Source organism: Epinephelus lanceolatus, chromosome 21 (genome assembly GCF_041903045.1).
Source record: "Epinephelus lanceolatus isolate andai-2023 chromosome 21, ASM4190304v1, whole genome shotgun sequence".
Classification (NCBI taxonomy): Eukaryota; Metazoa; Chordata; class Actinopteri; order Perciformes; family Serranidae; genus Epinephelus; species Epinephelus lanceolatus.
Genome location: NC_135754.1, coordinates 19,840,446 through 19,867,212, shown reverse-complemented (window position 1 = coordinate 19,867,212; position 26,767 = coordinate 19,840,446). Strand labels below are relative to the sequence as shown.

Below are 26,767 nucleotides of genomic sequence, written 5' to 3'. Positions count from 1 at the left end.
TGCAATTGCTGTCCACCAGCTGCAGGACCAGGGCATGATGGGAAACGCAATTGAACAGCACAACCCAAAATTTTGTACTGTTCCTGCCAGCTCTAAATGATCACCTTAAAGTATACCATGAAAAAATCTTGGATGTATCTGATGGAGCTGTAACTCAGTGTAAGAACCCTTTGGTGAAACATAAGGAACTGGAGTGCAAAACCTTTTTCTGTGATACATTTATAAGAAATAAAACACCTGTTTACTAGTAGTACATCAGGAGCATGAAGCAATGGAACTTAGAAGTTTCAGGGACGCCATCTTTTGTGAGTGTAGCCAGCAGAGCTAAAGCACAAACAGGGAGGTGATCATGATGATCAGGTATCAAAATCTGCAGTTACAGAGTTTACTGATCTCTCCAGCGAAAGCAACTTACGGGTCTTTTATGGGTCTACCAGAGGATTATATCGGCTCAGTAAACTGCAGATGGGATTCAGTATGTGATTTCTGATTCATTGTTGCGTCTCTTCCACCAGGGAGCAACCATCCGGAGAGACGAGGCAACGGGAGCTGTAATTGTGGCCAGAATCATGAGGGGAGGGGCCGCTGACCGCAGTGGTGAGACAGACAGTGTTCACACAGCAGACTGTATATCATAATGCAGCAGAGAGTTCTTTTATTTCCTGTGATAAAACAAAACGCCGTCCTCCCCAACAGGACTTCTGTTCTCCGCTGATACACTGACGGAGAAGTGAGAAGATTATGTTGTGTAACACCATCAACTGTCAACACAGAGTAAATCCTTGAGATTAGTGGCCCAAGATTGCATATTTTGAGATTACAAACAAGGGTTGCTCCTGGCTGTTGCCATGGAGATGTTATCAAACTCATGCCAGCGGTTTTTTTGTTCATATCTGAGCCTCACACTCTAAATATACTCTTAGTGGCACTACACACACACACACTGGGATTTTCTGTGCTTTATTTTACTTGGCGACAAGGTGTGTTTTCAGCAGACTTGTTTTGTGTGTGTGTGTTTCCAGGTCTGGTGCATGTTGGTGATGAACTTCGAGAGGTCAACGGAAACCTGATAACCCACAAAAGGCCAGATGAGATTAGTCAGATTCTGGTAAAGGAAAAAAAGGCTTTTTGTCATATGGCATCGCACTCGTTCAGACACTGTTTGATGATTCACTGGTGATTACTGCAGATGCATGACGATGCTGTTCTGATGTTTCTCATCAGTCCCAGTCACAAGGCTCCATCACACTGAAAATCATTCCAGCTGTTGTAGAAGAAGACAGACTGAAGGAGAGCAGGGTGAGCGCTCCTCTGTCAGCAACATTTGACCTCAATATACAACTGGTTACTCCTGAAATGAAGTGTTCATTGTTTTCATTTGTCATTGATCCACATTACGCCACCAGAAAAAAGTTCCCCCAAAGGTTTTTGTGTCTTGTCATGTCATTATAGGCCTACATTAGAGAAGGGCGCCAGTGATTGGCACATCTGGGTGATGCTGTATTGTGCGGGAGTCAGTCACATAGGTTGTGTTCACATTACAGGCAAATATGGCCTACATTTTTTGCTCTCATGTGACACAGATCAGATTTTTTTCTAATCACATCTGGGCCACTTTCTTACATGTTCCTAAATACCATACGTATCCGATCACAAGCCAAGCAACCACTGTAAGAAACTGTCATTATCGGAGTTTCTGTGTGTTTTTTCCCCACACATACAGTACAGGCCAAAAGTTTGGACACACCTTCTCATTCAATGCGTTTTCTTTATTTTCATGACTATTTACATTGTAGATTCTCACTGAAGGCATCAAAACTATGAATGAACACGTGGAGTTATGTACTTAACAAAAAAAGGTGAAATAACTGAAAACATGTTTTATATTCTAGTTTCTTCAAAATAGCCACCCTTTGCTCTGATTACTGCTTTGCACACTCTTGGCATTCTCTCGATGAGCTTCAAGAGGTAGTCACCTGAAATGGTTTTCCAACAGTCTTGAAGGAGTTCCCAGAGGTGTTTAGCACTTGTTGGCCCCTTTGCCTTCACTCTGCGGTCCAGCTCACCCCAAACCATCTGGATTGGGTTCAGGTCCGGTGACTGTGGAGGCCAGGTCATCTGCCGCAGCACTCCATCACTCTCCTTCTTGGTCAAATAGCCCTTACACAGCCTGGAGGTGTGTTTGGGGTCATTGTCCTGTTGAAAAATAAATGATCGTCCAACTAAACGCAAACCGGATGGGATGGCATGTCGCTGCAGGATGCTGTGGTAGCCATGCTGGTTCAGTGTGCCTTCAATTTTGAATAAATCCCCAACAGTGTCACCAGCAAAACACCCCCACACCATCACACCTCCTCCTCCATGCTTCACAGTGGGAACCAGGCATGTGGAATCCATCCGTTCACCTTTTCTGCGTCTCACAAAGACACGGCGGTTGGAACCAAAGATCTCAAATTTGGACTCATCAGACCAAAGCACAGATTTCCACTGGTCTAATGTCCATTCCTTGTGTTTCTTGGCCCAAACAAATCTCTTCTGCTTGTTGCCTCTCCTTAGCAGTGGTTTCCTAGCAGCTATTTGACCATGAAGGCCTGATTCGCGCAGTCTCCTCTTAACAGTTGTTCTAGAGATGGGTCTGCTGCTAGAACTCTGTGTGGCATTCATCTGGTCTCTGATCTGAGCTGCTGTTAACTTGCGATTTCTGAGGCTGGTGACTCGGATGAACTTATCCTCAGAAGCAGAGGTGACTCTTGGTCTTCCTTTCCTGGGTCGGTCCTCATGTGTGCCAGTTTCGTTGTAGCGCTTGATGGTTTTTGTGACTCCACTTGGGGACACATTTTAAGTTTTTGCAAATTTCCGGACTGACTGACCTTCATTTCTTAAAGTAATGATGGCCACTCGTTTTTCTTTAGTTAGCTGATTGGTTCTTGCCATAATATGAATTTTAACAGTTGTCCAATAGGGCTGTCGGCTGTGTATTAACCTGACTTCTGCACAACACAACTGATGGTCCCAACCCCATTGATAAAGCAAGAAATTCCACTAATTAACCCTGATAAGGCACACCTGTGAAGTGGAAACCATTTCAGGTGACTACCTCTGGAAGCTCATCGAGAGAATGCCAAGAGTGTGCAAAGCAGTAATCAGAGCAAAGGGTGGCTATTTTGAAGAAACTAGAATATAAAACATGTTTTCAGTTATTTCACCTTTTTTTGTTAAGTACATAACTCCACATGTGTTCATTCATAGTTTTGATGCCTTCAGTGAGAATCTACAATGTAAATAGTCATGAAAATAAAGAAAACGCATTGAATGAGAAGGTGTGTCCAAACTTTTGGCCTGTACTGTACATGGTTTTTCCAAGTCAGACTTCTCTGCGCAGGCACAGAGTACTCACAATACAGAGAAAACAATGTCAGAGCGATCCATTGAAATTATAGAAGGCTGCTGTAGCCATACTGCTGCTGCAATAGGCTGCCCCAGTCGCCAGCCAACAGAGTCTGACTGCCAGTCGTTTTCTGACAGGGACAGCTTGCCTATATTTTGAGTCCTGCCGTGACAGCCTTGTCATGAGGTGATGACAGAGATAATGGAATGCAGCCCTTGACATCCTAAAGTTCTGGAGGAACTGTTACTCTGTGAGACCTTCCACATTCCCAGCTCCATCACTCCTGACTCCTCTCCCGCGCCCACACCTCTCTCTACAGCACCACCAGCAGTAGCTGCTAATAGAGCTATAGATGAGGCTTTTGTGTCTCTCTGACTTCTCATCCTCATCATATGACACATTGTCATCAGCAGCAAATAATTTGAGGGAGATGAAGCTTGCACTGTTATGTATTCATTTTTTTCCCAAATGCCTGTCTCTCCTGTTGTTCCAACTTGCATATGTGAAACATTATTAGTTGCATGTGAGATGTTTCAGGGCAGAGATGTGTTCAAACTGATGTTAGATAGGGGTCACTTCAAACATGAATGTGGACAGTCTTGGCAGAAAGATCAGATCTGGGGGAAAAGTTGGAGTTGAGCATTAAACCCTGTCAAATGAAGACTTCCTGAGGAGCCAAGCTAGCTGTTTCCCCTGTTTCCAGTCTTTATGCTGAGCTAAGCTAACTGGCCTCTGGTTTTAGCTTTGTATTTAACGTACAGCAGATGTGACAGTGGTATTGATCTTCTCATCTAACTCAGGAAAATAAAGCAAATATAGGCCTGAATGATACATAGTATTAAAATTGCCATTGCAATGTGAGCACATGCAATAGTGACATCTCAACAATGAGAGTTATGGTCTGATTAATCATTCAGGTCATGCTGCTTAGTAACAAGAGCTTGCAAGGTTTGCAGTCACCACATCTACTCCTTACCTGGTCTAAAAAATGGACAATATTAAAAGGAAATTTCGGTTTATTTCAACCTGTCTCCTGTCGTCCTAAATTTGTTTCAAGTGACTAGTGACATAAAAATAATAGTTAGCATGTTAGCCGTTAGCCTAGATACAGCCGTAGCGTCAGACCTGTTAAAACATAAGTGAACAGGCATACTTACAAAGACCGCCTCATATCGTTAGGATAAATGTCAGAGAACATATAGAAAACGACGTGAACGTGTTGTCTTACCTTACCGGTGTGTTGCCATGTTTGTTTACATTTAGCTCTGCTTTCGACAGCGTGGCCGAAATATCGCGAGAACAAGCAGCGATCTCATACCGTGCCTAACGATATGAGGCGGTCTTTGTGGAAAAAAGCTTGTTTAGTTGACTAACTTTGCACTTGAAGGTTGCCCGTTCACTTACGTTTTAACAGGTCTGACGCTACTATGCGCCCCGGCTGTATCTAGGCTAACGGCTAACATGCTGACTATTATTTTTATGTCACTAGTCACTTGAAACAAATTTAGGACGATAGGAGACAGGTTGAAATAAACCGAAATTTCCCTTTAAGTCTCATTTATTGATTTCCTGGTTACACCTAAGTTATTGTTGTGTGTGTGTGTTTTCTACTATGAAACCCTTAACTTGCAATATATATTGCAAACAACAAAGAACTTGAAATAATATTTTTTCCAGTATCATTCAGGCCTAAAATATTTGCATATTTCCAAGAATATCAAACTAGTACCACTGCTAACTGAATATACCTGCTCCTGAAAGGTCTATCTGCGGGCTTTGTTTGACTACACGCCCTATGAGGACAAGGCCACACCGTGCCAAGAGGCTGGACTTCCTTTTAAGAGGGGGGACATTCTTCAGGTTGTAAGCCAAGAGGACGCCACCTGGTGGCAGGCCAAGAGGGTTGGCGACTGTAACCTGCGCGCTGCCCTCATCCCCTCTACACAGTTTCAGGAAAGGTAGTCAGCATCAATTCTACTGCCAAATAAATAAAGCTGTTTAAAGCCAACATGTGTGGGATTTGAAAATATCTGACCAAGCTGTCTTTTACAGATCAAAAATAAACCACCTCTTTATTGTTTTTTTTTTTTTTTTCTTCCCAGGCGCCTGAGATACCGGCTGAAAATGGGCTCTTTTCCTGCTCCCATGTCACCGAAAGCTCCGGCATGTAAGACTGTTTGACTTCTGCACATCAAACATTGTCTCACTACATAAATACATAAGAGGCCTACATCTACAGATACAGCTTGTAGTGCAGTCAACTCTAATCTAGCCAAGGAGTTACAGAGATTAGGAAACGAGAACAGGGGATCTGAGGTTAGTCTCTCTCTAAAAAACATAATCCATTGTTTCATTTGCTAATCCAATTTAAAGGTAAAATTAAACTAAGAGGTTTGAAAAACAGCGGCTGGTGGTTAGGTCACTTGTTTTCTTGTTTGTTTATCTGCATAAAGGCTAAACTCCCTAACATTCACTGAGCTTTAAGGGGACCTGTTATGCTTTTCCATATTTTCTGTCATATATTATAATGTTAGAATGTTGGATGTTGATGTTAAACACGGCCAAAGTTTCAAATAATAAGGTACACCTATGTAAAAGTAATCCTTGTGAGCAAAAACTTACAGTTGTGTAGAAGCTTTTATTGGTGGGTTGTTTTTTTTTTTAATGGTAGAAAGTACCGCTATTCTCTGTTCCAGTCATTCCCAGGACGCAATGACAGTGCAGAGACACCGAGAAAGGAAGACCCAAAAATACTGACAAAGTCCCAACAAACATTGAGATGTTGAATGATTGTTGTTTGAACATCCAATAAAGATGTCCTGATATGGTTCAAAAATAGTTCCTGAATGAAGGTTGTGCTGATGTCTACAACATTATCTGGCTGTCAGCTGGACGTACTCCCTGAGCATCCTAATAATGCTGAAATACAACATTAACATCACCAAATAATAAACTAATGTTGACCCACAGAAGACTCCTGGGTGAAAGTCCTGTGCTTTATCTATTAATCCACCACATCTTTAAATAGACTTTGTCACTGTTTATACTACGTCACCTGACCTTCTTGCAGAAAGTATCATCAAAGACAGCTTGAATAAAGACTTTTGACTCTTATAAACACCACAGGCTTAAAACGATGCGACAGGAATATAATTTACATGTAGATGTACATAAATGGCATAAAAGTCTTTTTCATACTTAAAAAAAGCAGAGGAAAGTAATACTAATTTTTGGGGTGGATGTCCCATCATAAATGTCTGATCAAAACCATTTGACAACCAAATACATTGTTGATAAAATGTCGTTATATTTAAAAACAGATGCATGTATTTGCTTTTTTTCAGAGCAATAAAATGGTAAATATTTCCTGGTTTGTGGGAAAGCATCTGAATGGACCATAATTGAATGTGGGAACAACGTCACCATGTGGCCCTTTGCCTCATAACCACGGTGCAGTTTTTGGTGTCTTCTCCTCCTCCGCCTGCTACTGTTACCACTACTTCTCCTTCTTCTTTTTCTCCTACTTCTTCGTCTTCCTATAATTGTCCTTCGCCTGTTGAAGAAATAGGGGCTAAAACGAAATGTCTCAGACATATGGTGAATACAGGTGTTACAGCACAGACAGTATAAGGACAATTAAGTGTTTATTGAACATTAAAGCATGTAAACATGTTCCAGTAGAAACCCAAAATACAAATATCAACCTGAAGATGAGCATAACAGGTCCCTTTAAAAAAAAAAGGATGTAGTAGAAATGTTGCAGTATAATACTGTGTGTGTTTGTTTTGAACTGAATGTAATGACATGAGAGAAGGATGTTGAAGTGCAGATACAGTTTAGATATGACATTTGCATGATTAAGAAAAGTGTTTAGACAATGTACATTAGGTAATATCACAGTATAGCAGTTGGAATATTCTGTCACTGTCTGTAGTGATACTGTGTGTTGTTCCTTGCATTGCTAACCTCAGATGATCGTGCTGAGAGAGGTACGTGACCAAACCTTCATGTTGGACAATAGCACTCATCCCTGCATTGAACACATGTTATGGTCAGAATTTCTCCATGAAATTCTGTCACCACCCTAAAACCTAAAACACAAATTATGCTGTACATTTTCCTCCAACATTTACCCCTTTTTTGTACCTGTTCAGTTTCCTTTATACCTTCAAACTGTAGTAGTTACTGCACTTTAACCTGCTTTGTTCTGACATTAAATTACCCTCAACATCGACCTCTCCTCCCTCCTCTTACCCCGTCTTCTCTTCCTGCATGCCATCCTGCAGAAGACTGTGACAGTGAGGGTGCTCTGAATGGAAAGGACGTAGGTGAGGAGGCACGATTAATGAGTTTCTACTGATCACTGCAACATCACATTTCTGCTCAATCTGTGTGCAAATCCATCCCTTCCCGTAGAACAGGGATTGTTAAAGTTATAAATACCATGCAACCGGTGGCTTTTTTACACGTTGTCATTCCTGACCTGACAGATTTGACAGAGGCTTGTGTGAAAGTGAAAGTATTAAAATGGCCTCTAGATGATTAAATTATAATGTATGCATTTTGTGTCACATTCAGGGGCCGCACACAACGTTTGAGGGCCACCATTGGCCAGTTGGCTTTACTTTAGAAACTGCAGACTGAGGTGCTCCAGTTTTGATTGAATGGTTTGAACACGTGTAAACTTAAAATCTCCATCCACTGCTTTATTCTTTTAACTCAGCAGCAGATGTAACCTGGCACTCTTTAGCACTTTAAATTCAGAAAGCCATTCACTGAAAGGATTTTTTTGTTCCCCCGCACCTGACCCGATGTACTGATGTCTTCACAGCTCAGTTAGCATCTCACCACTTTGTTCATCAGGCTTCCTGTCTGCTCTTATTAGCCTAATGTGCTTCTGTGGGTCGGATGTGCCTGAAAGCATCACTGCAGCCATTTTGACCTGGAGCTTGTTTTCACAGCGTATTCCATCACCTGTATGATGAATCTTACCAGCGTCTTACACACAGCTTTACTCCAGACTTAGAGTGTTGATTTCTTATTGGTATATTAGATTTAAGTAAGTAAATAGTAAATAAATGAAATGCATCGTCACAACCAGAAACAAGGCTTTGAGTTTGGTGACGTGATTGGAACCATATTTGTTCTTTGAGTGAAATTTCTTAACGACTATTGGATGGATTAGTGTAAAGCACACTTAAATGATTCCTCTAGGATGAACTGTAATGACTTTGGTGATAACATAGGTAAACATAAGTATTACCTAGTAAGCAGTGCCAAAAAGCAAGTATCTCTACAGTGAATCAGCTCTGAAGGTTCTGTTTACTTCTGTTTAAATGGACAGATTTGTCTTTATTCTCAAACATGTCAGGATTGATAGTAACAGTGTGTTGTGGCGTCATGCCGTCGCTCTGTATGAAAAAGCTCAGCACTTTGAGTGTGGACTTGGTGCTCTGGCGGGCTTTTTGTGCAGAACGCTCCAGCCACCAAGCTTCTCACAGTGTCTGTGTGGCACCTCATGGCAGCTCATTTATCTCACTGTGCTTCGCAAATGAACTCTACTCATGCCACATGCTAAAGTCTGTGTTTGGTGGAGAGGTAGACGCAGCATGCATGGCTTCCAAGCTTCGTATGTGTTGATGAGATTTAAACTGGTTGAAAAAATGGTCTAATATGAGCTGTAGTTTCTCCCAAGAGTAAGGCGGCCCCTGCCTTCTGTGGCCATGCTCTCTCATGGGATTTTTACTCAGGTACTCTTACTGATTTCTAACAGTGTTGTTCAGCGTGTCTGTGTTGTGTGATGTATGGCACAGGATTTTATTTTCAATCAGAGTGAGAAGTACTTGAAGTTGATGGAATTTTCAGTTTGCTGTTTATCAAAGTAGTTACTTCAAAGTGTTGGTGTTATCTACAGTAGACTTTAGTGTATGTATATGTGTCCTTCTAACATTTGCTTTTCCTCGGCCACAGCTGGACTGCGCAGGAGTTTCCGCCTCAGGAAAGATCGCCAGGCTTCACCAGCAGAACCTCAAACTCCAGACGCCAACCACACAGAGTTCCTCATTTATGAAGAAGTAACACAATATCTGCCCCGCCCGGGTGAAAGGCCTCGTCTTATAGTACTGATAGGTAGGTTCTTTGTGGGGTTTGGTGACATTGAAGAAACCATGGTGGTTGTTTCAGATCTAAATCTAAGAGTATTTCTCTGAAGACCTTTTGAGTCTGGTTCTGCCACACGTGAAAACACTGTAGAGAGTAGAATCAGGTGTTTTCTGAGAGAGGTCCTTCTGCTTGCATCTGAGCACATGATTGTTTTGTATACCTTATCTATTCGCTTATTTATTCTGTTATATGATGGTCACAGGTTCCCTTGGAGCTCGGATCACTGAGCTCAAACAGAAGGTGATCGCTGAGAATCCTCGACGTTATGGTTTGGCAGTGCCTCGTAAGTTTTTTTGAATTTTAAATATTATCTTTATTTAAACCTTACAGTCATGTGTAACATGCATTTGTGCCTGGGATGTGTATGTTTTTTATGCCTCCGTGTAGGGATGTCCCGATCCAGCTTTTTCACTTCCGATCCGATACCGATATTACAGCCTTGAGTTTTGGCCAATACCGATACTGATCCGATCCAAGCACATATATACATATTCACTTATTTTGTTGTCAGTCATGTTAGAAAAGGTTTGATCAAGCAAAGAACAACTACTTAATCAGGTTAGTTAGAATGATCCACAACAGTTGGTATGAGAAACAGACCTGTTTATTGTTAACAGGGTTAAATAAACAAACTTTAAACTTGAACATTAACATTAAATAAAAAATACAGCTGGTTTGCTTTGGCTGCTTTGGCCCCTTAATAAATAGAAAAGGAATCAACACAAGAAATCTTTAAAATTTCTAACAATGAAATGAAACAATGAAACTTGGCTTTTTCTCTAAAAGAGGAACAGAAGACGGCGCTCGAGTCTTTCCTTTGCAAGAAGGACGTTTTAACTGTTTTGCTGACCAGATACGGCAAGAGCCTAATCTACCAGTTAGCTAAGCGTATACATCACCCCGTGTATTGTTCTGATTGGTCATAGTGTTATCCAGTTGCGTGCAGTGATATTTACAAATGCATGCTTGGTGCCGCCCCTCAAGTTGGGCCATTTTCATTACTCATGGCCAGACCCTAAATCTTTCTAGATTTGGGTCTGGATTTCCAGGCTAGTTAGTAGCTGTAATCTAGGATTTAAATAGGATTAATCCACTGTTGCAGACATTGTCGCCTCCTGGATGCTCTCATGCAAAACTACACCAAAATAAATTAGCTACGGTGAGAGTGGGATTAACTGTTTTGTTCATCCCTAGTGCAAACAGTTTAGGAGTAACCAATGTAATACTGGTGATAAATGTGCTGTTTCTCTTGACAAACATTTTCATTTGTTGTATTTCATGCATATGATTGTACATCGTGTAGAGGCTCTTGCTGACAAATAAAAAACAAAATGGTAGCATTTTGTAAAAAAAAAAAAAAAACCCACAAATTAATACAATAATTAATGCATAAGTCTTGATGATCTGATGCAAGATGTATCATGAATTCCTGTTCCTCCGTAGAAAACATGATCACGTTACAATGAGACTATGTGACCTGTTAAAATAGGAAACTGATGATTTTCAACCAGCTCTGTGTGATTCATGTGTGTGCAGATAAAGTGTTTGGCTTCCCCCTGTGCCATGAACGCCTGATGATCCTTGCGCATGCCCACACTGCACTGACACAGAGCTGGTTGAAAATCGGCAAAGTTAACCCTTTATGGATCATAAATTAATTATTGACTAACAGTTACTTCATACATTCGAACATAGCGAACTGGCTGGAACCCAGTGATGTTGATGCAAACATCGGCCTTGGCTCTGAAACCTTAACTACCTTAATTATAAATCGTCTACCCCAAAACATACAAAGTTTAAATTATTATCTTTTTTTCCACCTTGTCTTCCTCTTGGCTGTGTTTGAATATGTGACATGAAGACACCACTCGAGCCAGGAAGTGTAATGAGAGAGAGGGAGTGGAGTACCACTTCATCACCAAAGCAGCTTTCGAGGCTGACATCCAGAATGGCAAGTGAGTATTGGACATTGGATACTGTATCTTGTTAACCATTCAAGTGCAACAAATGGTTTATATAATTAATTCATGGTGGTGCTGTGTTTCTGCAGATTTATTGAATATGGGGAGTATAAAGATAATCTGTACGGCACCAGTTTGGAGTCCATTAACAGAGTTCTGGATCAAAACAAGGTCTGTCTGGTGGATGTGCAACCAGAGGTTAGTACCCGAACTGCTATGTAGCACTGCAAATACACCAAATACATTTCTGATTACAAATACACTAGCTGTACTTTTAAATAAATAAATACTTAAAAATAAATAATACAAAGACTTGTTCTGGTGACTTGTCCAGGCTTGTGCAGACATAGGGTCAGATACAATATATTTGATGTAGAGGACAACAATTTAAAGCCAGTAACATCAAATATTTGTCATGATCATTATTTTATCATGATCAGATTATTGTATCTCATTTTATCTGCCTCAGTAACATCCCTAACAGTTCATACAGTGTGGCAGAGAGGATATTAATTATTGCAGAACAGAAGCCGCATAATAGAAGTTGTAGAATCATTAATCTGACAGTTAAATTACACAATACAGTATACCATTAAAATGTCATAAAAATGTCAGTGTAGTATGCCATAAAATTAGAGGTAGCCTTTTACTTGTCACATTTAAAGCATGATTAAGTCTGGATTCAGACTGTAACACAGGGCATTGAGTTCACTGCACTGAAGGATGCTTTTAGACTCAAGTAACACTTTACTGGCTTTTACGTCCCCTTGTTTTATCATGGACTGACAAAGTGAAAAAACTGAAAGACTTTCAGATTTCATTAACTGTGTTTAACAAGGCACCCTAGGCTGTGAATTGCCACAGTACATGATGTAAAAGTCCAAGTATAATATGTCATGAAAATGATGCCTTAGAAAATCAAAGTGTCAAATTAAAGTCACCAAAAAACCATAATATATTGTGTCATAAGAAAGTCATACTTATGTGTGTAAAAAAAAAAAAAAATCATGTCAACCATTTCACAGAAAAATGTTTTAGTGTAGTATGCGTCATAGTATAGTATGTCGTCAAAAATATGATCAAAATGTCATAGTATAGTTCACTGCCTGGCCAAAAAAAAAGGTCATACACTCTAATATTTTCGCATTCGCTGTGGCATTGTTTCGATAAGCTTCTGCAATGTCACAAGATTTATTTCCATCCAGTGTTGCATTAATTTTTCACCAAGATCTTGCATTGATGATGGTAGAGTCTGACCGCTGCGCAAAGCCTTCTCCAGCACATCCCAAAGATTCTCAATGGGGTTAAGGTCTGGACTCTGTGGTGGCCAATCCATGTGTGAAAATGATGTCTCATGCTCCCTGAACCAGTCTTTCACAATTTGAGCCCGATGAATCCTGGCATTGTCATCTTGGAATATGCCCGTGCCATCAGGGAAGAAAAAATCCATTGATGGAATAACCTGGTCATTCAGTATATTCAGGTAGTCAGCTGACCTCATTCTTTGAGCACATACTGTTGCTGAACCTAGACCTGACCAACTGCAGCAACCCCAGATCATAACACTGCCCCCACAGGCTTGTACAGTAGGCACTAGGCATGATGGGTGCATCACTTCATCTGCCTCTCTTCTTACCCTGATGCGCCCATCACTCTGGAACAGGGTAAATCTGGACTCATCAGACCACATGACCTTCTTCCATTGCTCCAGAGTCCAATCTTTATGCTCCCTAGCAAATTGAAGCCTTTTTTTCCGGTTAGCCTCACTGATTAGTGGTTTTCTTAAGGCTACATAGCTGTTCAGTCCCAGTCCCTTGAGTTCCCTTCGCATTGTGCGTGTGGAAATGCTCTTACTTTCACTATTAAACATAGCCCTGAGTTCTACTGTTGTTTTTCTTCGATTTGATCTCACCAAACGTTTAAGTGATTGCCGATCACGATCATTGAGGATTTTTTTCCGGCCACATTTCTTCCTCAAAGACGATGGGTCCCCACTATCCTTCCAGTTTTTAATAATGCGTTGGACAGTTCTTAACCCAATTTTAGTAGTTTCTGCAATCTCCTTAATGTTTTCTCTGCTTGATGCATGCCAATGATTTGACCCTTCTCAAACAGACTAACATCTTTTCCACGACCACGGGATGTGTCTTTCGACATGGTTGTTTAGGAAATGAGAAGCAACTCATTGCACCAGTTGGGGTTAAATAACTTGTTGCCAGCTGAAAGATAATTGCCCATGCAGTAATTATCCAATAGGAGGCTCGTACCTATTTGCTTAGTTAAATCCAGGTGGCGACTTTTTTTTTGGCCAGGCAGTGTATGTCATCAAAAATGTGATCAAAACATCATAGTATATAGTATGTCATCAAAAATGTTATCGAAATGTCATAGTATAGTACGTCATCAAAAATGTGATCAAAACATCATAGTATATAGTATGTCGTCGAAAACGTGATCAAAACGTCATAGTATAGTATGTCGTCAAAAATGTGATCAAAACGTCATAGTATGTCGTCAAAAATATGATCAAAATGTCATAGTATAGTATGTCATCAAAAATGTGATCAAAACATCATAGTATATAGTATGTCATCAAAAATGTGATCGAAATGTCATAGTATAGTATGTCATCAAAAATGTGATCGAAATGTCATAGTATAGTATGTCATCAAAAATGTGGTCAAAACATCATATTATATAGTATGTCGTCAAAAACGTGATCAAAACGTCATAGTATAGTATGTCGTCAAAAATATGATCAAAATGTCATAGTATAGTATGTCATCAAAAATGTGATCGAAATGTCATAGTATAGTATGTCATCAAAAATGTGGTCAAAACATATTATATAGTATGTCGTCAAAAACGTGATCAAAACGTCATAGTATAGTATGTCGTCAAAAATATGATCAAAATGTCATAGTATAGTATGTCATCAAAAATGTGATCAAAACATCATAGTATATAGTATGTCATCAAAAATGTGATCGAAATGTCATAGTATAGTATGTCGTCAAAAATGTGATCAAATTGTCATAGTATAGTATGTCGTCAAAAATATGATCAAAACGTCGTAGTATAGTATGTCATCAAAAATGTGATCAAAACGTCATAGTATAGTATGTCGTCAAAAACGTGATCAAAACGTCGTAGTATAGTATGTCGTCAAAAATTTTGATAAAAACGTCATAGTATAGTATGTTGTCAAAAATTTTGATAAAAATGTCATATTATAGTATGTCATCAAAAATGTGATCAAAACGTCATAGTATAGTATGTCGTCAAAAATTTTGATCAAAACGTCATAGTATAGTATGTTGTCAAAAATTTTGATAAAAACGTCATAGTATAGTATGTCATCAAAAATGTGATCAAAACGTCATACTATAGTATGTCGTCAAAAATTTTGATAAAAACGTCATAGTATAGTATGTCATCAAAAACGTGATAAAAACGTCATAGTATAGTATGTCGTCAAAAACGTGATAAAAACGTCATAGTATAGTATGTCATCAAAAATGTGATCAAAACGTCATAGTATAGTATGTCATCAAAAATGTGATCAAAATGTCATAATATAGTATGTCATCAAAAATATGATCAAAATGTCATAGTATAGTATGTCATCAAAAATGTGATCAAAACATCATAGTATATAGTATGTCATCAAAAATGTGATCGAAATGTCATAGTATAGTATGTCGTCAAAAATGTGATCAAATTGTCATAGTATAGTATGTCGTCAAAAATATGATCAAAACGTCGTAGTATAGTATGTCATCAAAAATGTGATCAAAACGTCATAGTATAGTATGTCGTCAAAAACGTGATCAAAACGTCGTAGTATAGTATGTCGTCAAAAATTTTGATAAAAACGTCATAGTATAGTATGTTGTCAAAAATTTTGATAAAAATGTCATATTATAGTATGTCATCAAAAATGTGATCAAAACGTCATAGTATAGTATGTCGTCAAAAATTTTGATCAAAACGTCATAGTATAGTATGTTGTCAAAAATTTTGATAAAAACGTCATAGTATAGTATGTCATCAAAAATGTGATCAAAACGTCATACTATAGTATGTCGTCAAAAATTTTGATAAAAACGTCATAGTATAGTATGTCATCAAAAACGTGATAAAAACGTCATAGTATAGTATGTCGTCAAAAACGTGATAAAAACGTCATAGTATAGTATGTCATCAAAAATGTGATCAAAACGTCATAGTATAGTATGTCATCAAAAATGTGATCAAAATGTCATAATATAGTATGTCATCAAAAATATGATCAAAATGTCATAGTATAGTATGTCATCAAAAATGTGATCAAAACATCATAGTATATAGTATGTCATCAAAAATGTGATCGAAATGTCATAGTATAGTATGTCGTCAAAAATGTGATCAAATTGTCATAGTATAGTATGTCGTCAAAAATATGATCAAAACGTCGTAGTATAGTATGTCATCAAAAATGTGATCAAAACGTCATAGTATAGTATGTCGTCAAAAACGTGATCAAAACGTCGTAGTATAGTATGTCGTCAAAAATTTTGATAAAAACGTCATAGTATAGTATGTTGTCAAAAATTTTGATAAAAATGTCATATTATAGTATGTCATCAAAAATGTGATCAAAACGTCATAGTATAGTATGTCGTCAAAAATTTTGATCAAAACGTCATAGTATAGTATGTCATCAAAAATGTGATCAAAACGTCATACTATAGTATGTCGTCAAAAATTTTGATAAAAACGTCATATAGTATGTCATCAAAAACGTGATAAAAACGTCATAGTATAGTATGTCATCAAAAACGTGATAAAAACGTCATAGTATAGTATGTCGTCAAAAACGTGATAAAAACGTCATAGTATAGTATGTCATCAAAAATGTAATCAAAACGTCATAGTATAGTATGTCGTCAAAAATATGATCAAAACGTCGTAGTATAGTATGTCATCAAAAATGTGATCAAAACGTCATAGTATAGTATGTCGTCAAAAACGTGATCAAAACGTCGTAGTATAGTATGTCGTCAAAAATTTTGATAAAAACGTCATAGTATAGTATGTTGTCAAAAATTTTGATAAAAATGTCATATTATAGTATGTCATCAAAAATGTGATCAAAACGTCATAGTATAGTATGTCGTCAAAAATTTTGATCAAAACGTCATAGTATAGTATGTCATCAAAAATGTGATCAAAACGTCATACTATAGTATGTCGTCAAAAATTTTGATAAAAACGTCATATAGTATGTCATCAAAAACGTGATAAAAACGTCATAGTATAGTATGTCATCAAAAACGTGATAAAAACGTCATAGTATAGTATGTCGTCAAAAACGTGATAAAAACGTCATAGTATAGTATGTCATCAAAAATGTAATCAAAACGTCATAGTATAGTATGTCATCAAAAATGTGATCAAAATGTCATAATATAGTATGTCATCAAAAATATGATCAAAACGTCATAGTATAGTATGTCATCAAAAACGTGATCAAAACGTCATAGTATAGTATGTCATCAAAAATGTGATCAAAACGTCATAGGATGTATGTCGTTACAATTTTGATAAAAACATCTCAGTATAGTATGGCATCAAAAATGTGATCCAAATGTCATAGTATAGTATTCCATCAACATGTAATTATAAAACATCAGAATATAGTGTGGCATAAAGATTTTATTGTACAGTATGTCATAAAGTCTCACACAGTCTCATACTGACAGCTGTGCTGGTGCTGCTAGAGAACCTTACTGATGTGACACAAACACAGTGAAATTGCACTTCTTTTTTCATCACACTGACAGCTTTAATGAGAGGTGGAGCAGGGAAAACTATTGATATGCACACACACATTTCATGGCTGATATATATGCATTGTTTTCCCCTTACGTCCAGGCACTGAAGACTCTGCGTACTGCTGAGTTCAAACCATATGTCATCTTCGTAAGGCCTCGCATCTATGACAGTCAAAGGAAACTACTTGGCTCCTCTTCCTCACTCAGCTCAGGGATCACAGTAAGTTGCTTGAAACTTAAACACCTTGAAAAAAATGACCAACTTATCATGAAAGTTTAAATGCAGCCTTTTCTTAGCACCCCCTGGTGGTGATTAAATTACTGCAGGCTGTGCACAAATTACTGTAATTTGAAGGACTGGATTTTATTACCCAACACCTCTGTCCTTGTGCTCACTAGGAGGATGACCTACAGGAAATTAAACAGTCAGCTGAGCGGATGGACGAGTGCTACGGCCCTTGGGTGGACTATATCCTGGTGAAGGAGGACCCAGTCAGTGCCTTAGCTGAGCTCCAGGTCCTACTGGAGAGGGTGCAGATGGAGCGTCAGTGGGTGCCTGTGTCCTGGGTGAGGAGCTAGCCCGATGAGCTCGACTGTTCCATGTTGGATCAGTGGACCACAGCATGTGGAGGACAGATTAAACTGCAGGAGACCTCTGGAGTTTTCTCAGTGTGTTGGAGTCATCCAGTGTTTACTGCCATACTAACCATTCCACATGTACAGATTTGTGATAGTAGGCTGAGTCACGTCAGTAGCTGCTATTTCATCAGTCTGAACATCAAGCAAGCCTCTCTGTTTTAGATTCCTCAGTGAAAAATGGCTCTAACAGACATGTAATACATGCATGTAGGAAGTACGTTCCTAAAGCAAGCTGTAGTCACAGAGCTGCACTCCCTTTGACTATGTAAGACATCTACTGTAATAGCAGCTATAATGTGAAGTGCCATATCGAGCATTATGAAAGAATAATCTGCAGACATCTTCTCACGCTGGAGACTGTACTCATGTTACTGTTACCTGACTTGGCTTTGACAAAAGTCTGTATTAAACAAGAGAATTGTGTTGACTCAATCTTTGGCACTGTTGTTTGAAGAGAATAAATGACTGAGAAATAAAACGTATACACCATCCAGTATTTGGGGAAACCATTTACTCTAGAATGACATTTATAAACCAAACCATAAACAAAAGGAAAATATACATATGTGTTTGCATTGTGTGCAGGAGTACACAAGGCCTGTTACTTCCACAGCTTCTTGATGGACATGTTCTTCTCGCTGTCTTTCTGCATCACCTGGTAAAGACAACAGGAAAACAGTCTTAATATGCGGCTACTAGTAGAAACATTTATTATACAAGTATGAAAATTTAACTTGACATTAAAAGTCAGAGGTAGAGGATAAGCCTCAGCTCCATGTTTATATACCTGAGAATTTAAAAGAATACCTCAGTTCAGTTTTAAATAGTACGGTTGTAGTGTTTGGGAAGTCCTGAGCAGACGACATGATAAATAAGCCTGATTATACTGCACGAGATGTAGGTTTGTAAAGTGTTTTTGATATATTTTTGCTGTTAATGCAGCCCCCTATAACTATAATAATTTATCAAGGTATCTTCGTTCACCAGAGGCATCCAAGAAAAGAGTTTTTCTCATGAATTCAATGTAACACGGTGAGAATCTGATACACAACTGGTTATTTGTGGGGAGAAGTTTTCCTTTAAAGCTACAGTTGGTAACTCAAGAAAACTTATTATCGTATTTGCTGAAACTTTCACTGTATTCTGGAAGAAGTACATGAAATAGTCTGTGAAAAAAAACTCATGTTCTTCTTACTGTCTCTGATGCCATTTGCTAAAATCTAACGCGGCATGGTCAACAACAACCAATCAGAGCCAAGGAGTCTCTAATGCAGCTGTCAATCATGTCAATCATAGCTCATGCACTGTAGTCACTGTTAATTAGGCAGCGATGATCAAATATGAATCAGGATTCTGTTACTGCACTGTCTATTTCTCACCTCAGATGTTATCAAACATATTTTAGTGTACTGTTTAGCTGTAAAATGATAAAATGAGACAGTTGGTTTGGCTTGTGGGCGGTGCTTTGTACTCCATTAAACTGTATCCAACATGGTAGCTGGGTCATTCAACTCCCATTTACAGCTAAACAGTACACTAAAACATGTTTGCAGTCATAAAATCTTGATTCATATTTGATCAACGCTGCTTAGTTTGACCGCAGTTCAGGAGCAGTGATTGACATGATTGACAGCTGCGTTAGAGGCTCCTCAGCTCCGATTGGTTGTTTTTATACGTGCGGTAAGGCCATTAGAAGCAATACAAGGCAAAAGAATAGGCATGGGAACATTTTTACACAGATAATCGGTTTCATTTAGTGCTGTGTGAATATAGTGACAATTTAAGTAAATACTACATTTTTATGAAAGTTACCAACTGTAGCTTGAAGGTAGATACGGGGCCAGTGGTGTAAGACAAGGCTATGAAAATAGGACAAACATCTGAGCCAAGATACACTGTAAAAGAGAACAGTTGCACAAACCTTTGCAACAGCCATCTCAAAGTCCTCCTGGGTGACGTGAACTCTCCTCTCCCTCAGAGCGTACATCCCTGCCTCTGTGCAAACACCCTATAAATACACAGACGAGAAAATTAAATAAAACGCCTTCATTCACCACCCAGCTGCTACCATTCAGTGAGCTGATCCTCACCTTGACCTCAGCACCAGAGGCTCCAGGCATCAGCTCTGCAATCTTCCTCAGATTAATGCCACGTGTCAGGTTCATCTTCCTGGAGTGGATCTTCAGGATGTCCAGACGGGCCTAACGGTGCAGACGTACCATATGCTTAAAAACAAACACCTCCAAAGCATGTATACGTGTGTGTTTATACTGCTCAAGTGACTACCTCTTCATTTGGAGGTGGGAACTCAATCTTCCTGTCGATCCTGCCTGGCCTGAGCAGAGCTGAGTCCAGGATGTCAATACGGTTGGTGGCCATAATGACCTGAGACAGAGAGACAATTTTAATCAAATTAATAAGACTTCAAGTAACTATGAAATGAAATACGAAACATCTTACATCACATCTCTTGATCAAACAACAAAAAATAAAGGGATTTTTTACACTTGTGTGTGTGTTACCTTGATGTTTTTGGTGGCCTCGAAGCCGTCCAGCTGATTGAGCAGCTCCAGCATTGTCCTCTGCACCTCGCTGTCGCCACCTGAGCCGCCCTCCAGGCGAGACGACCCGATGGAGTCAATCTCGTCCATGAAGATGATGGAGGGAGCGTGTTCTCTGGCCATGACGAAAAGCTCACGCACCATACGGGCACCTGCCACAAGAGAGGGAGAAATCAAGGTTATACAAACAGAGGGTTTTTAATGTTTTTTCAGATGAGCCATGAGTGGAAATTAATTTGATTAAAGCATTTAGATGAGACAAAAGAGCTCACCCTCTCCAATGAACTTCTGGACCAGCTCAGAGCCGGACACCCTGATGAAGGTACAGTCAGTGTGGTGAGCCACAGCTCTGGCCAGCAGGGTCTTCCCTGTACCTGGGGGTCCGTACAGGAGCACGCCCTGCACACAAAAAACAAATACTTAGATTAATCTATGGATTATTTCTCGATTAATCTTTGGTCTAAAAACACTGGACTTCAAGTGACTTCATTTGATGTCTTGTTTTGTCCAATTGACATTTCTGAAGCAAAAATATTAAATTAACTATAATCTAAGACCAAGGAAAGCAAAAAAAATCTCACATTTGAAACCTGTAAATGTAACATTTTTGCTTGAAAAACATTAAAAAAAAAATTTTTTTTTAAAAAAAAGATGTTTTTGCCTTTAATCGATAGGACAGATAAGTGTGAAGGGGGGAATGACATGTAGCAAAGGGCCACAGGCTGGAGTCGAACCCGGGCCGCTGTGGCAACAGCCTTGTACATGGGGTGCCTGCTCTATCCACTAAGCCACGACACCCCAAAAAACATTTTAAACGTGTAATTATCAAAGCAGTTGCGGACTGATTTTCAGTCCATCCAATAACTGATTGCTTTTATCTATGGTTATATGCTTGCTCTGTGCTTATGTGCCCTTCTACGCACTGTGTTACTTTGCTAACATCTTTGTTAAACCAAATCTAGCTGCATGAAGGCTACTACTGCTGTGGATGGGGGCTGCAGCAAAATGTATTTTAAACACAGAAAAAAAAATCATTATCAGTTTAAATGCTGTTTGATTTTATGTATGTGACACGGGGGTTTTCTACCTGTAAGTTTCTGTGAACAAACACCATGACTTGGTGTATAATCTTTTAATGTTAGCTGGCTTACATAGTTTGGACATTTTCTGAATGGTTTTGCAGGAAAATATTCTCAGCTCTTAGAGACACCTGCAACCTCTAACTAATCTTAAAATGTCATTAAACAAAAGGGCGCATACAAAGCAACTATAGGCTATGGTTTGTTTTCTTAATCATATACACTTTGCTAAAATGTCTCTCTATCAACTTCAGGAGCATACTTTTGTTTTTAGACCTGAACTTATCTCTGACCTTCTTATAACACAAGAGAAAAGAGGAATGTCCCCTTTAAAAATCAGTACAAAAAGTAATTGTTCAGCTATCAGCGCTCTTGTCAGCCACCCACCTTGGGCTGTGCGATGCCCAAAGCCTCAAACAGCTCTGGGTGCTTGACAGGCAGCTCAATCACTTCCTTGATCTCCTTGATCTGCTTGTCCAGGCCACCAATCATTTCATAGGTAGAGTCGGGCACCTTCTCCACCATCATGAGCGATACCAGAGGGTCCACCTTGTTGGGCAGGATCTTGTGCAGGGTGTAGCTGTCGTTACGCAGAGCGACGCGGCAATTGGGCGTCACCTAATGGAGAAATGACAAAAGGTAAAAAAAATACTTAAGGTTAAATGTTTCCTGACATGAAATCCCACTTATCATAGTGACTGACTGTACAGGGGGCAAATATGGCTTGCTCTATCTGCTATTCAGTCTTGTGCTATGGTGGCTACAAGTGAAAAGCATCATGTCTGTTTTGTATTGTATTGTATTGTAAAAAAACAAAAGGGAAAACTATTCAAGTGCACCTATTGGCAACCGTTATTTAGAGGACAATGACTACAATACTAACATCATTGATGTCAATGTTTTTGTCCACATCCACGACAAATTTTCCCTCCGGATGCACCTGAAAATAAAGAGGAGACATATTAATTTAAACTGTCAACTGCTACTCAAAACAAAGTATTGTACAAAGTACAAGTACACAGCATACCTTGACCAGCACTTTCTTTTTGTCCATGACCCTAACCACTTCTCCTACGTAGGAGCCCTGCTCCTGTAGTAACTGGAGCTCCTCACGAAGGAGACGCACTGAGAGACAAAAAGTACAACTTTAATACTTTCAACCATGGTAGTTATTTTACAGCTTTGAAAAATTAAATCATATTTTAAAATACACAGATGTTGGACTGATGAAGAACGGTGTACCTTTGGCATTGAGCTCATTTCTCTGTGCCTGCAGACGTCTGAGATTCTGGCTCTTGTCATTTACTGTCAACTGTTGAGAAAACAGGGGTTCGGGATTGAGAGGCAAGCAGAGGTTATTGTGCAATCTAATCTAAGACATATTAATGGCTGAAAGTTTGCAGATGAAAGATTTTCTTACCTGCAACTCTTCTATCTTGGACAAGTAGTACTGCCGCAGACCTGAGCCACCTTTACTCTCCCCCATCTCCATCTGCCGACAAAAGTAATCATCAAACTTTAATCAATATTGATTAATCTGTTTAATGCTAGTTTTACTTAATTGTTTGGTCTGTAAAATGAACAAATGTCCATCATTAGTTCCCAGAGTCCCAGTTTTGTGTTGAAAGACTGTTTTATCCAACAACAGCAGAAGTCTTAAAAATATCCAATTCACAATAATATGAAACAGCGAGAAGCAGCAAACTTTCACATTTAAGAAGCTACAACCAGAGAAAATACAGCTTTTTATGCTGGATAAATGACAATTCAAACAACTGATCAATTGCTGTTAATTCACTTTCAGTTGGTCGACTACTTACCAAATTGTATGAGAGACTAAATTTGTTAAATAATGCCAAATCACACGCAAATGTAATCAACACATGTCAACACTAAATGGCAACTCATTAAGCCTAGTTAGTCGTGCGACAGTGTTGAATTAATTTAGGTTTTTGAAGACAGCAAAACCCAGTTATAAAGAGCCGGTTTGTGCAACAATACAATAATAAAGTGGGTTAAAAGTCAGTGTTACCTACCTCTTAATAATTACCTAGCTAGTTTATCTGCTGACTAACATTAGCCTAGCTAGCACTGGCTAACTCTGACATAGCGTTAGATGGGGCTGTTCAGTGATCCTAAAACTATTAGTTTTCATTTATATATTTAGTATCTAACAGCCTTTGCATATTCTAGACGTAACACATGAAAAGACTTTTGCTACCAGTCATTCAGACCGTACACAGTAAGGTTTAGCTACCCGGTTCTTAGCTAGGTTAGCAACAATGAGACAGCAAACCGGCAGCAGCAGACTACACTTCAAGTGTTTTGAATGAAGTGACATTTCACAATTTAAGTTACAGCAGAGTCGCACAGCCATTCATTCTCACAACCGGTTAAAGGAAATTATTTGAGTTAAAGCATAATGGGGACGCTTCTTTGATAATATAACAATAAAACCAACAAAACGGCTGAAAAAATACACCTACATGATCGACACCGTCCACCTCCATCTTGGAAATTTCTGCATCCGCTTGAGGAGCGACGTATTTCCGGAAGACTTCTTCTTCGGCGTATTTTTTTTTTAAAATGTGCTCATGTACACCGACAGACCTTTTTAAGCCCTTAATGTCCTCACTAACAAAAAAGCAATGGACATTTGTTTTTCTTTGCATTTTTTCCCTTGTTTTTAGGCCTTTGCTGAACAGTGAAAAAGTCACTTTGAGGTCTTTGTGAAACAGAAAGGAAAAAAGAAATCAAAATTACAAACCATGAACCTTTATAATCCTAATCTGTTAGTAGACCAACAAACGTAAATTTATTTGTTTAAAAATTGTATGTCCTTTCATATTACATCAACTTTGCCTCAAGTTTTAGCTCTGAATCAGACATTTGATGATCATTACATTTTTATGATTAAAAATTCATGTTAAAATCATTTATTGTTGATGTGTTCAATGAGGTCTTTTAAACTGTATGCGGTGTTGCCCTGTTTTCTTTCTCTCTTTTTTGTTTTGTATTGTTTTGTTCATTTTTTATTTGTTTTCTGTGCTTTGTTGTACATTAGGTAGCCTTGTGTAACATCTTGGCCAAGGGACTACGGATGAAAAATTCTGGCATTTTTATACCATGGGTATTTATTCATTTGCACTGTCCCTTCTTAATAAACTAAACTAAACTAAACCATGGAATTATTCGTAGTATCAATATAAGTATTATTTCCACAAATTTATTCTAGATATTTACCTTTACAGTATTTTGAAAACATCTCAGAAATAGTGAAAACTCTTATACTAATACTTACATTTTTTTTTTCATCAAACATATAATGGAATATCATTGAATATGTGGTAGGAGCAGAAGAGAAATATCATCCTTTTTTATCTCATAATAATTGTGAATTTATTATCTTAGCATCACTACCTACATACTAACAAAATGATTTCAGCATATATATATATATATATATATATATATATATATATATATATATAATGGATGACATTAAATGTATCACTTAACAACAATGAATGGAATGAATGATCATTTATTTTGTAGAAAATTGTCAATTTTAATTATATTAACTCAGCTTCACCACCTTTTATACACTGCCTGGCCAAAAAAAAAGTCACCACCAAAAAAAAAGGTCATACACTCTAATATTTTGTTGGACCGCCTTTAGCTTTGATTACGGCACGCATTCGCTGTGGCATTGTTTCGATAAGCTTCTGCAATGTCACAAGATTTATTTCCATCCAGTGTTGCATTAATTTTTCACCAAGATCTTGCATTGATGATGGTAGAGTCTGACCGCTGCGCAAAGCCTTCTCCAGCACATCCCAAAGATTCTCAATGGGGTTAAGGTCTGGACTCTGTGGTGGCCAATCCATGTGTGAAAATGATGTCTCATGCTCCCTGAACCAGTCTTTCACAATTTGAGCCCGATGAATCCTGGCATTGTCATCTTGGAATATGCCCGTGCCATCAGGGAAGAAATCTATTGATGGAATAACCTGGTCATTCAGTATATTCAGGTAGTCAGCTGACCTCATTCTTTGAGCACATACTGTTGCTGAACCTAGACCTGACCAACTGCAGCAACCCCAGATCGTAACACTGCCCCCACAGGCTTGTACAGTAGGCACTAGGCATGATGGGTGCATCACTTCATCTGCCTCTCTTCTTACCCTGATGCGCCCATCACTCTGGAACAGGGTAAATCTGGACTCATCAGACCACATGACCTTCTTCCATTGCTCCAGAGTCCAATCTTTATGCTCCCTAGCAAATTGAAGCCTTTTTTTCCGGTTAGCCTCACTGATTAGTGGTTTTCTTAAGGCTACATAGCTGTTCAGTCCCAGTCCCTTGAGTTCCCTTCGCATTGTGCGTGTGGAAATGCTCTTACTTTCACTATTAAACATAGCCCTGAGTTCTACTGTTGTTTTTCTTCGATTTGATCTCACCAAACGTTTAAGTGATTGCCGATCACGATCATTGAGGATTTTTTTCCGGCCACATTTCTTCCTCGAAGACGATGGGTCCCCACTATCCTTCCAGTTTTTAATAATGCGTTGGACAGTTCTTAACCCAATTTTAGTAGTTTGTGCAGGCTCCTTAGATGTTTTCTCTGCTTGATGCATGCCAATGATTTGACCCTTCTCAAACAGACTAACATCTTTTCCACGACCACGGGATGTGTCTTTCGACATGGTTGTTTAGGAAATGAGAAGCAACTCATTGCACCAGTTGGGGTTAAATAACTTGTTGCCAGCTGAAAGATAATTGCCCATGCAGTAATTATCCAATAGGAGGCTCGTACCTATTTGCTTAGTTAAATCCAGGTGGCGACTTTTTTTTTGGCCAGGCAGTGTATTTGACCCTTAGTAGTCTTTTACTTTTGTATAAACTTACATAAAGTTGTTAAGTACGTTCTCTGAAACTATAACATGTCCAAAAAAAAAAAAAAAAAGCCTACCTTTAACCTTTTAACGTTCCACTCAGCCGTGTGGTAGAGCACATTTTGAGTCACTGTATCTTAATGTAAAATGTGCCGAGCTCAACTCAACCTGATTGAGCTTTCTTTACCATTTGGTTTAGGTATGTTGTGCAAAAATAATTACTAGATGTCACTGTTTCTTTGGATGATTGGTCTCTTCAGTTAGCC

The 26,767-nt window shown here is 38.8% G+C and overlaps 2 protein-coding genes across 3 annotated transcripts in view; one reads left to right on the top strand and one right to left on the bottom strand.

Annotated features, from left to right (window-relative positions):
• Positions 1-18,455, top strand: part of LOC117247090 (MAGUK p55 subfamily member 3-like) — a 41,706-nt gene extending 23,251 nt beyond the window's left edge. The window contains exons 7-20 of one of the 2 annotated variants that reach the window (XM_033611294.2): positions 516-597; positions 1,023-1,108; positions 1,225-1,299; positions 5,150-5,346; positions 5,491-5,555; positions 7,360-7,377; positions 7,675-7,716; positions 9,073-9,138; positions 9,359-9,517; positions 9,753-9,833; positions 11,412-11,505; positions 11,601-11,709; positions 17,428-17,547; positions 17,727-18,455. In XM_033611294.2, coding sequence (XP_033467185.1) covers positions 516-597; positions 1,023-1,108; positions 1,225-1,299; positions 5,150-5,346; positions 5,491-5,555; positions 7,360-7,377; positions 7,675-7,716; positions 9,073-9,138; positions 9,359-9,517; positions 9,753-9,833; positions 11,412-11,505; positions 11,601-11,709; positions 17,428-17,547; positions 17,727-17,906 — 1,374 coding nt within the window. In that variant the 3' untranslated portion in view covers positions 17,907-18,455. The remainder of the gene's footprint in view (positions 1-515; positions 598-1,022; positions 1,109-1,224; positions 1,300-5,149; positions 5,347-5,490; positions 5,556-7,359; positions 7,378-7,674; positions 7,717-9,072; positions 9,139-9,358; positions 9,518-9,752; positions 9,834-11,411; positions 11,506-11,600; positions 11,710-17,427; positions 17,548-17,726) is intronic. The other variant, XM_033611295.2, reaches the window with a different exon arrangement.
• Positions 18,456-18,460: 5 nt separating this feature from the next.
• Positions 18,461-24,192, bottom strand: psmc5 (proteasome 26S subunit, ATPase 5). Its single transcript, XM_033611296.2, has 12 exons — positions 24,093-24,192; positions 23,027-23,098; positions 22,849-22,918; positions 22,634-22,731; positions 22,490-22,546; positions 21,994-22,224; positions 20,800-20,926; positions 20,489-20,679; positions 20,253-20,351; positions 20,057-20,167; positions 19,888-19,974; positions 18,461-18,621 (listed from the first exon to the last, which is right to left on the bottom strand). The coding sequence occupies exons 1-12, from the start codon at positions 24,114-24,116 to the stop codon at positions 18,568-18,570; spliced, it is 1,221 nt and encodes a 406-aa protein (XP_033467187.1). The 5' UTR covers positions 24,117-24,192; the 3' UTR covers positions 18,461-18,567.
• Between the last annotated feature and the right edge of the window lie 2,575 nt (positions 24,193-26,767).